We start from the raw sequence: 12,149 nt of genomic DNA on the forward strand, positions 1-12,149 counted from the left end.
CACATGCCAGAGCTCATAAAGCCTATAGTCTGGGTAACACTGGTGAGTGCTTCTTCAATCAAAAGGAGCTAGTTATGAGTTTGGAATACTATGATTAAAGATAAACTTTTCCATGGCAACCACTCTCACACCAGGTCACTTTCTTGTTCAGCCTTCCCCTTTCATTTTTTAAATAAGTGATATCAAAATTGTAAACAAAACAAAAAAGTAAGATAATTATATAATAATCATATAGGCTATGAAAGAGGCAATGTGTAAGACAACTGTTCCTACTGTGCAAGCAGAAACTTATTCTCTCACTCTGGGTCTCATAAGAATAGTGTCTTAAAAATAACACTTGATTAAAGCCACCAGTCCTTCATTTAAGTAGGTGCTTATGGAGGAGAACTATCTAAGGTTTCTCTAGACCACTTGACCAGCCTGTCAAGAATTTAAGGAAAATAATAGTCTTATAAATTACAGGAGAACAGCTGGATCTCAGCTCAAGTGAGAGGAGGCCCCCATTTTCCAACCGATCTTTTGTGCACAAATACATCTCTATAGGGAAATCAAGTCATTTAAAACCAGTTCATTCACTCTTAACAGGGAATATGCCCATGCTACATTTTCATCTTCACCCAGTAATCTTAGTCACCTTAAGGAGTAGATTGTTCAGGAGAGCAGTAATGAAATACAAAGCCTTTCATCTCCATGCCACCTCACAAAGAAACCTCACTGGCTGTGCCAAAATGTTTAGCTATTGCTTTTTTAGTGACTGGTGAAAGGAGTGAGGTGGTTTATCCCACTTTCCAGTACAGAACAGCTAACATAACAAATATAAGAAAACAATAAACATCTTAATTATCCTATTCTTATTCTAGTACCCAATAAGCACAGTTCTGAGCTGATCACAGTTACACATTGTCCTACAGCTGAAGTATTCTAAAGGCTATGCATAAATGAGGTCAACATCTGACATTTCTTAATTTCTAAGTATTTGGCAATTTTAAAAATTATTTTATCATGGGGGGGTTGTGTACATACACAACAGAACATATCTTCACTATTAGTATAGCTTCTTTGCATAAATTTAGTGAATATGAGAGATTTAGGGATGGTCTAGATAAGACAATAGTCTTTCTTGCTCTTCCAGCTTTTAATGTTAATGCTAATACCTCTCTTTTATCCTAAGTAACATGGGGTGCAGCTACACATGCTGTTAATGCACAGTAAGGTTAATGTGCATTAAATAAGGAACAGTAAATTGCAACCAGGGAAAGGGTCTACATGCGCCCCAACTTGGGAACAAATTTGCTCCCAGCCAGAGTTTTTGCCCCCTGCTCTGCCCTGCCCTTCCCCACCCCATTGTAGCAGCCAGGGGGAGCTCCAGGCTCCCCTGGGTGTCACCCCTAAGCTGACAAACAGCAGGGTGCTGGTCCCATTCCCTATGTGGAGAAGGACAGCAGTCCCATCAGCCAGGACTGCTGCATCCCAGCCACATAAGGACTGAACCCAAACCCCATGTGGCTGGGAGAGGTGTCCCTGCTGGGATTCTGCCTGGCAGCCACGTTGGGATAGGGAGGGGCTCTGATCCCTACATGGTAGGAAAAGGTGTCCCCACTTGGTGGGGATAGCCACATGGGGATTGGGATCCTTCTGATCCCCACGTAGCCGGGAGAATTGTCCCTGCCTGGCAGGGATTCTGCCTGACAGCCACATGGGGATCAGCAGTGGGGACTGGGATGTGGGGATCAGGAGTGGAGATTCAGGACCCTCCCAATCCCCATGTTGCTGCCAGGGAGTTTCCACCAGGCAGGGATTCTCGTAATCCCCATGTGGCTGTCCTGCCAGGTGGGGATACCTCTCCCCACCATGTGGGGATTGGATCTTGATCCCCACCTGACTGGGATGCAGCAGTCCTGCCTGCTGGGACAGCTCTCCTGGCCATGTGAGGATCAGGGAGACAGCTGTCCCTGCAGCCAGCACAACTCTTGCCATGCTTAGCCAGGCAGCAGTGGGCCCCCTGCTGCATGGGTTGACTGGGAGCAAATTGCTTCTGGCCAGCATCTACATATGCTTTACTGAGCAGTAACTAGTGCACAGTTAATCTACTACCTGTATTTTCAGGTACTAAATAATAGGGCTGTGCAAAGCTTGATTTAATATTCGATTCAACAAATATTCGACATATTCGACCTTGAAAAGTGAAAGTTGAGTCGAATAGAAGCTGGTCAAATAGCTGTCAAATCAAATTCTGGAAGTTGAATATTAACAGCGCAAGTCGAATACTAACAGCGCAGGTCAAATATTCGACAAGGGTTGAATATTCAATTTGCCTATACTGGATTCCCTGTGGGGGTGGAAAAAAGGAAAGTAAGGGGAGGGAGGGGGAGAGGGGGAAGGACTGCTTTCGTCACTGATATGTGTGGCTGGCCAGTGACCTGTCAGCATTCTCTGATGTCCCTTCCAATCCCAGTGCTTTAGGGGAGGGCCAGAGAAAATGCATAAAAGGCAGCAGTTTTTCAGCTCCCCTGCTTTCTGCCTTGGGGTCAGTTTCTGAGCTGCTGGTGTTCTCCAGTGCCTCTGTGTCAGACCACGACGCCTGGAAGCTCTATTCTTCAACAGATTCCCTGCTTGCAACGCTAGCAACAGGGATTTCTGAAAACTTGGTGCTTTTATTTTATAACTACTTTTCATATTAGTTTACGCTTATATTGGATAGGGGTAGTGGTAGCCTAGGATCTAGTCTATATATAGGAATTTAGTTTATATATTTTTTTATACATCGTTCATTATTTCCACCACACCAACGCTTCTCAATATATTATGTACACACAAACACATTTACATAACATCCAGAAATCTAATCCATGGTGCACAGCACACTTAGAGGTTCCAGTTTACATACGAAGGAACACATTATGAAGTGGGGTGGAAAGGCAGGTGGCCACACTGGCCAGCCTGCATGAAGGGGAGAAAGGGGGGTTGCAAGCAGGAGAGCTGCAGTTTCTCCCCCCACCAAACTCAGACACAGTCTCTTTCCTCCCGCTACAAGTGATGAGGCTGCTACAAGCAGTAAAGAGAGGGAAGCAGCAGTGCCACCAGAGCCACTGCCTGTGCCTGAGACTCTCTCATGTCCAGACACAGCAGCCACAACCTCGCCCACCATGACTGCAACCAGCACAGCAGCGCACTCCACCCCTGTGTCACTGCCTATGCTGAGCCTTCCAGCTCCAGAAGAAGAGCTGGTGCTGGATCTGGATCTCAGTGCCCTGGCAAGGGGAAGGAGGGGGAATCAGTCGAGTTTGTGCTCGACACCCCTCAGGTTTTTTCCTTTCAAGCCATGAGGTCTTTCCCAGAAGGCACTTCAGAAGGTGCCTCTGTACAGGTGAAGGCAAGCAGCTCAACTGAGTCCGCTCTTTCTCTTGCTGTGCCTCTGACTGCTGAAGAGAGGGAGAGTTCAGCAGCATCCACAAATGCACCCGCACGCCAGAGGGAAAGGCCTAGTACTAGCATGGTCTGGGATAATTGTGAGCTGGCAGATGATCCCGCGTTTGCTATCTGTGTGCACTGCTGAGCCAAAATCAGCCAGGGCAAGGGAAAAAAGTGCATCACCACCTTGGGGATGCTGAATCATCTCTGCAGGTACCGCCCCTTTGCCACAGGAATGGCTCCTGCTCACTCCACAGCCCCCGTCCCCCCACAGCAGAGGCAGGGCACCCTGGAACATTGAGGGCAAAAGGGACCAGTTGCAAATGCGAGCAAGGTCACCCAGACCATTGGGGAGATGCTTGCTCTGGATGGCCAGCCCTTCAGCTTTGTTGAGCGGCCAGGGTTTAGGCGGCTTCTGGCACTGCTGGCTCCATCCTACCAGGTACCCACATGCACCACCTTCAGCAGGACGGTGGTGCCCTCCCCATACAAAGCATGCAGGGAGCACTTGAGGGAGGAGCTGCACAAGGCAGGTCCGCAGGTGACCGTACACTTCACCTCGGACATCTAAAGCAGCCGGGTGGAGATCATGCGTACCTCTCCCTCACAGAGCACTGGTGTGGCCAGTCAGGCCATTGATGGGCTCTCCTTCATGCCAAGGTGATAGATGAGTCCCACACAGCAGCAGAGATAAGGGGGGCCATGAACCGCATGGTGCAGGGATGGCTGGGCCTTGGGTAGGCTGAGCTCACCCGCGGCTTCATGGTCACCGACAATGGGGCCAATATGGTCAAGGCAGTCCATGATGCCAACTTTGCTGGTATTCGCTGTGTGGCACACAATTTACATCTGATTGTAAGGGATGCCTTGGAGGTGGACAGGGCTGCCAGTGATGGCGCCAGCAATACCAGCAGGCTTACTTCCAAATGCAGGAAGGTGGCAGGCTACTTCCACCGCAGCATCAAGGAGGGCAAGATGCTGTGGGACAAACAAGCAGATCTAAATGTCCTGCAGCGCAGAATCATCCAGGACATGGAGACTCGGTGGAACTCCACATACCTGACGCTCGAGAGGCTGGTGGAGCAACAGAAGGTCATCCATGAGCTGGCCTTTTTTGGGGAGATTGGGATCAGCGGCCCCCTGACCAAAGCTGAGTGGGATGCCATCTCCCAGATCTTGCTGGTCCTCAAGCCCTTCCTCGAGGCCACTGAGACCCTCAGTGCTGCCGATGCCTTCCTCAGCCACGTGGTCCCCATAGTGAAGGAGCTCTGCAGCCAAATGGAGAGCTTCCTGGGGGCCAATGTTCTTGACTGGGGCAGGCCACTTTCACCAGATGTAAAAGCACTGGTGAGGCGGCTGAAGGAGGGCGTTAGGAAAAGGCTTGAACCCTTGGGGTCCAACACAGTGCATGTGCTGGCCGCCGCCTGTGACCCAAGGGTGAAGGGCACCATATGTGGCAGCGAGACACTGAGTCACTGGAGGGAGGTACTTATTAAGAAAGTGACGGAGGCGGAACGGCGGAGGCAGGGGGAAGTGGAACAGGGGGATTCACTGCCTGAACCCAGCCTGCCATCCATGAGCCAGTCTTCCCCTCTACCACAGGCACTGCCAATATGGACTAAGGCCATGGAAAACATTAGGGGGTCCAGACCCACCAGACCCCAGGATCAGGCAGACAGCCCTCATACCGTGGTGTCTGCCTATCTTGCCGAGCCTGTGGAGCCCCTGGACTGTGACCCTTTGGCCTACTGAGCAACCTGCAGCCCATTGTGGCCGGAACTGGCCACAGTTGCCTCGGAATACCTGTCCTGTCCACCAACCAGTGTGGTAAGTGAGGGTGTTCAGCATGGCTGCAGATGTTGTGACACCCCACCGCACCTGCTTGGACCTTGGTTTGGTGGAGCAGTTAGTGTTCCTCAAGGTGAACCTCCTGCTGCTGGGGCTCCCCAAGCTCCAGGTGCAGGCAGAGTAAATGCCACACTCCTCACTCCATCTGGATCACGAGTTTTGTCTGTCAGCATCCTAAGGTGCAGTTCCCCCCGAACCCCTGCACCTATCACTGTGAAAGTTGGCAGGCTTTGTGGGCTCCTCAGAGGCTAGCAAGCCTGCAGTTTTGAGCTCCCTGTGGCTTTCCACACAAGTCACACGAGGTTTTCACTCAAGAATTTGGGGTGCTGTTTCTCCAAACCCCCTGAACCTATCTTATTGAAAGTTGGCAGGCTTTGTGGGCACCTCAGGAGCTACCATTCCTGCAAGTTTCATCAAGATCAGACAAGAAATGCCAAAGTTATAGCCTGCTTCGACCTTCACCATTATAGCCTATGGGGAAGTCGAAGCAGCACGAATATTGAACTGAGCTTTGACCTCGAGTCAAAACAGACCCACTTCAACTCGAAGCGGACGGCAAATCGAAGCAGGACCCGGTTTAAGATTCGACATGACTGTTGAATTTAATATTACCTGCTCTGCACAGCCCTAGTAAATAACTGGTCATTAGTCTATTTTACTGTGCAATAGCCTAGCGCATGGTTAAATACTGACACTTTACTGTGCAGTGGATTAATCTACTGCACAATAAAGTGCCCTGTGTAGACATACGCATGACAACTCTGAAAATAAATAATCAGAAACACATTAGTTCTTAGAGAAAACTGGAAATTAATGATGAACAGTAATTGATCTGATGTTTATATCTAAAAGCTTTTTATTAGCACTCAAAAATATGCTTGCAGAAACTTCTTTCACTCTGACTCCTCTTCCCTTCTATTCTCCTACAAAAGGCATGTCAGACTGTTACAATCTCAATTCACAGTAGAAATCTAATTAGAAGTGAGGAAATACCTTATTTCTTGTAAGGTCCTTGCATGTTACAGCCTACCACTCCAAGCCCTTTCTCCTACTATTGCATGAGTAGATAAGTATTTTTAAATAAGACATCCATTGAGGACTCAGATAAAATATTAATTGCAAAGATATTCTGTAAAGAAGAGGACACAGAGTAGGCAGTAAACTATCAGAGTTGTTAAAATGACTCCATTGTTTGCCTCCAATTTAAATTGCACAGGAGGTAATAAGGTCCCAGACTGTGAAAGCAAACAGGCCAGAGACAGTAAGGGGAGGGAAGGAAAGGGAGAGAAATGAGCAAAAATTACACGAGGAATTTTGTCTTGCTGCTGTCTATAAGATTAAAGATGGGACTGCACATTTTTTGAATAGCATCAATATCCAGTATTATCATAATGAATTATAATCACCTCTGCCTTGGAAGAGATCATTTAACCCTAAGTTTAAGGCATTAAGCCCATTAAGCCCATTTCTAACTATTAGAGAGAAACATGTTATCCATTGAAGGGTGGGCTAGAGAGCAGATTGCCCTGATTCTGGCTACCAGGGTTGTTCTTGCAGTGTCCTCTAATACGTGTGGTGCTGGCCACATACCAGTAACAGAGTAAGAGAGACAGGTTACTGAACTAGGTGGATATCAGGGCTGAACTAGACTAATACAGAAACAGACAGATTACTGGACTAGATGGGCATCAGGGCTGAACTAGTGTAGCAATGCTTATATTCTGAGGTTTGTTACAATTTTTCTTTCCCAGCATTCTCCATATCAAACACCTCCCATCTTACTACACTCTACTAGGTTTTGTTTGTTTTATTTTATGGGGATAGAGGAAGCTTGAACAGGGAAATACTTCTGCCTTGATACCTCATTCATGTTGAGCAATAAGCAGTTCTTATTTAAGAATGTGGCTGCATATTTTCATTTTTAAAAGGAGTAAAGCTTAAAATATGGGCATGGATAAATAAAGTAGGAACAGTTATTTAAAAAATTCTGAGTTCCTAATCGGAGACTCTTTATTCTCAAAAGGTTTTGCTTCTGTTCAGTAACTAGACAAGTAAATGTTAAAACCCTGTCTAGTTTCCTTTTTCCCCTTTACTTTTTAAAATTATAGGATGTTTATGTTTGATGCGTAAAACACTGGAGGTCTTTACTGAGACTTTTTAATCCTGTACCCTGCTTTTTGCTCATAGGTGGTCTATCCATTGCAATGTTGCGCAGCATTAACTTTTCATTTTATTGGTCTCATACAGCAGCCACCAGTCAGTCATCTGCCCTGAATTGTATAAAGTAAGCTCTGACTTTAATGTAAGAAAAAGAGGGGCATAATCATAGTATTGGAAAGGTGCAATTACAATTTATATATATACACAGTTAAAAGCAAAGCACAGAATTCTGAGTATGCCCTTTCATCAAGTATCAAACCAAAACCCAGCTGGGATAGCCCATAGACTTCCATCCACCTTCCGTTGAGCAACATGAGGCAAATAAAAGGTTTATGGTCCTTGCTGTGTGTTTCTCAGAGAAACTCCATGCAACATCAACAGATACTGACCAACAGATGGCACCTGAATATTCCTTCCCCTCCTAACCTCATCTCAGAAATAATAAAGACAGGACTACTTTAACCATCAAATTCCTAGTCCCCAGAATAGTTGCTTTACTTCTCAACTGGATTCAATCAGCAGAAGTGTACTAAACCTAGCATACCATAGTGCTATAAAACATACTTGGGTAGTGAAATCTTCAAAAAAAGTGAATATCAACACTCAACACTCAGAGTGTTGAGTCCCCTATATTTTTTTCCAGTTATGAAAACAATGTACCTTTGGAAGAGCATACTGGTAGAAACAATGTCAAAGACAAATACTTACAATACAAGAGCACTTAATGCATTTGTTCCCTTCTGGCTGAAATTCTTCCCCTTCCTTGTAATGTCTACCTTCAAATATACAACCTGAAAAGGAGTGTTTGGGTAAATTTGATTTGGGTCAATACATTTTTTGTTGTAATATGATCCTACCATAGAACTATGTAGAAAATAAATAATTTCTTCTTTTCAGTAATATGCATCATCTCTATATTATAGAAAGTAGGAAAAACAGTTTTGTGACAGAAAGAGAAAGAACAAGAGAATATTTTCACAGGGAATACTTTTTCAGAAGGTTTTTTATATCACTATAGTCAAGATTGGGTCAGGAATTCCATTAAAACTCCTATTTAAAGAAAAAAAAAACCCACTTGTTTTAACAGTCCTCGTGTCCTTATCCACATAAGATGTGACGAGTTGTCAGAATAAACTAAATGCACTGTGCCAGTTGTACCTCAAAAAGAATAATGTTTTGTTATTTATGACTGTGGAAAAAATAGGTTCGGGGCACAGTGGCAGAGACATTAAGGTACCTAGCTACAATTAGGAAAGCAGGTGTTCAAGCTCATGCCAAAGCCCACACTCCCCACTTGGCACACCCAGAAGGCTGTCTATTTATTTGGGCTGGGGAGTCAAAAGTAGCTAGATGTGAAGCTAGCCACACCACTCCCTTGGGTACTGTTGGCTATGAAAACTGGTATGCCTTACCCACACTAGCCCAATGAGCTGTTAAGGCTCAAGTAGAACTTTGACCTTGAGGGAAACAGATTTATTTGAGATATTCTCTCATAAAAATAAGCCTCCAAGCCACCCCCTTCCTGTTATATCCCAATTGTAAGTTAAACCATATTCTCATGGTTTTAATGAACCTCTGCACATTAACTGCCATACTCCAAAAACCCTCTTCCTAGTTATCCTGTGACATACCTTGCAGGGTCAATGCCTTCATCCCTGAAGTATGAAATCTAAGTGGACTTGGTTCAGCTGTCCATAAACGTCCTAAGTATTGCACTGCTGGAGAGCTAGATGTGTCTCCTTCCAAGTTACTTAAATACTTCCCAGTGCAACTTCCCTCCCCTATTCTGTGGCTTTAAGAAAAGCACTCAATTCAGGTGCTCAAAAATCACTTCACACCATTTTTCTGCCCCCTCAAAACATTCTGTTCAACTGGCCTCCCACTGAGTAGCTTTCCTCTTCTTTCTCTATTATAGTTAGTACCTACTGTGAAACAGTAACTAGAAGTATTACGGACAGAATCATAGACAAGAGAGAATTAGGGTTGGAAGAAACCTCAGGAGGTCATCTAGTTTAGACCCTGCTCAAAGACGGACCAGCCCCAATTATATTATCCCAGGCAAGGCTTTGTCTAGCCAGATCTTAAAAACCTCCAAGGATGGAAAGTTAAAGCCAAAACGCTGTTGAATTCAATCTAATATAAGTGCTTCGCAGCCCAGGGAATCCTCAGCTCCACAGCAGAAAGAATGAAGCCTATTCATTAGGTTCCTCTCTCTCCAGATCTGGTGGTATGAGAGCTGACAGTGGGGCCTGTGCTATCACACATAACATTTAACCCCCATCCAGACCTTGAAAGGCAGCTCCATGCAAGGCAGCTCCATGCATCAGCTTTGCTCACCTGACTGATTAGTAGGATGAGGCCAAATGCTTAGTGAGATGCCTCAAGGCAACTAAGCAGAACCTTACATAGGGCTGGTGGAAGAATATACATCACCCTCAGCTCTGACTGCAAACCTCCAAGCCTGGATGTGTTTCTTTGTTGGGTTTTTTTCCCATAATTCTGGGCTGTGACTGAAACTGGAAGCACCAAGATACCTGGATAGAACCTCTGAGGATCCCTGATAGTCTGACAAAAAAGGTTTTCTGATCACTTGTAAATGGTGTTTTCAAAACAGGCTTCCTATGGGACAAGCCCAGTGCCCATAATCTTACCAGGCCAACACTTAGCCAGTTGCTTCTCTCTCCCTAGTGGGATGCTCTCTCCTATGCATTCAAATCCATCACATCCCAAGAGTTAACTGTGTCCACATCCATACAATTTCCCATGCATGTTTAGTAAATGGAGGGAAGCCAATGGAAGAGGAAGACAGAGAGCACAAGAGGGCAACCTTCTCTCTGTCCCCAGCATGGTTTGAGCTGCTCCCCATGTCATTCCCCTGAAATAACACAGCAAGATTCACATTTGAGACATGGGGTGAAAATTAGCCAAAACCACAGTGCTGGGTAGGAGATGGGAATAGATGGGACAGCAAACTAGGCAGGGACTGGCACCATGACTGAGCAGCAAAAATGCTCATGGGAGAAGGAATATCAGAATTTTTATTAAATCTTACCTGGACATGTGGGACAACATATCCCCATCTGTTTAGAAGGGTTTTTGCAATGAACCACACACTGGATCTCAGATTCTGTTATCACTCCTTCCTGAAAAATACAGTATCCAGGAATTACAACTATGACATGCTATATTCTGGGTGCTTCTACATGTGACTCTATGTTGCCATAGCAACACACTACAGCAACATGTGGGCAAAAACTGTGACACCGCAGCTACATTGCTGTAGTGACATGTTCCTTCAGTATAGCACTTTTCTACAGCAACATAGCAGCTAAAAATCACTGTGTGCCTTGTACACAGCACAGTACGGGGCTGTCACTGCACCATCATTTAGTACTTCCAAAAGGAAAACTAAATGACAGCCATGAACAACTGTGCTGTAGGGGAACGTGTAGACACACCCACAGTGTAGCAGAAGGTTTCAAAGCCCCTTTTCTTCGTGTATCTGCAACACAGTATCAAGATTCAGATTATTCCCCAGTCAAAACAGCGCTTGAGCCTTCCTGACTCCAGATGTGAGATTTACCCTATAATGCATCAGGTAAGAAACCAAGTACCTTCTTAGGAAAAGGAATCCTGCTTTATCAGGAATCCCCAGCCCATGGAAACTTGGAAGTAATCTGCTATGAAGATTTGATAGCAGCAGACCAGACACAAAGCATTCCCTTCCCTCTCCCCTTGGAGGAAAAAAGCTTAGAAAAGAGATAAAGGCCTCTCATTCTCTTGATGGAGGCTCTTATCTTTGATGCTTCTCCTGATAGGTACCAGTAAATTATCCGTTCCTTCATTTCTTCTTCAAGAAGTGCCGATGAATCTGAGGGTAAGAATCTGTATGCAAAGGTGGTTTGTTTGTTTTTTTACTGTATGCACCTTTGATTTTGTAAATACAGGAAGCCTAGTTTTCCAGTCCTAGCACTCAGGGGAAATAAGCTTACCTAGTTCTGCATTTGGGAACTTAGAATGACAGATAAGGAAATGTTCATTTCACCACTGAGAGCAAATGCAAGATTTGAGTATCATGTCAAAGAAATATCATGGACTTAGGAGACTGTAGCTCAAAATTAACTGTAGAACATAACATGCTGAAGGTACCCATATTTTAAAGTGGATAGGAATACAACTTTATAAAGTTGTTTTGTGAACACAGCTAATTTTAGTTGCCCACAATACTAATGTAGCAGGGAGAGTTTAGAAATAAGTGTCTGAATAGCTGATATTAAATGATACATATAATGGTCCTTTTGAAGATTTATAGAGAGTATTTTAAATGGTCATTTATTCCTGTTTCTAATAGTTGGAGTGACATCAGCATTAGATCAAAAGAAAGAACTGTTCTTAAAACAGTCAACTTTTCAGGAGGCCATTGTAGTTTACCCACAAAAATGAGCAAATCAATTTGGAAGGATGAAAAAAAAGATTGCACACACTAATGTCAAACTGCAGGCACAGTTCCATGGCTTATGTACACACATGCAGTTTCTGTGCCTGAACTAGATACATGGAACTACACAATTATTATGGCTGCAAGCCTACCAATAATGCAATCTACCGCATTACTGAAACAGAAGCATGGGAGGACATATGTGTTTTTGGTTGCTTGCTTGTTTGGTTTCTGTTAGCATCTTTTTAATCAAAATGCCAAATAAGAAATAGTCAGGCATCTGAAAGAGAAA

General features: G+C 44.7%; 1 protein-coding gene across 4 annotated transcripts in view; it reads right to left on the reverse strand.

Moving 5' to 3' along the window:
• BMPER (BMP binding endothelial regulator) overlaps positions 1-12,149 on the reverse strand; it is a 230,918-nt gene that overhangs the window by 165,585 nt on the left and 53,184 nt on the right. For all 4 annotated transcript variants that reach the window (XM_090050189.1, XM_090050187.1, XM_090050190.1 and 1 more), the window contains exons 5-6: positions 10,472-10,562; positions 8,128-8,210 (exon numbers count right to left, since the gene is read on the reverse strand). In XM_090050189.1, the coding sequence (XP_089906315.1) occupies positions 8,128-8,210; positions 10,472-10,562 (174 nt within the window). The remainder of the gene's footprint in view (positions 1-8,127; positions 8,211-10,471; positions 10,563-12,149) is intronic.

Source organism: Crocodylus siamensis, chromosome 5, assembly GCF_052110815.1.
Source record: "Crocodylus siamensis isolate JL-2025a chromosome 5, ASM5211081v1, whole genome shotgun sequence".
Lineage (NCBI taxonomy): Eukaryota > Metazoa > Chordata > Crocodylia > Crocodylidae > Crocodylus > Crocodylus siamensis.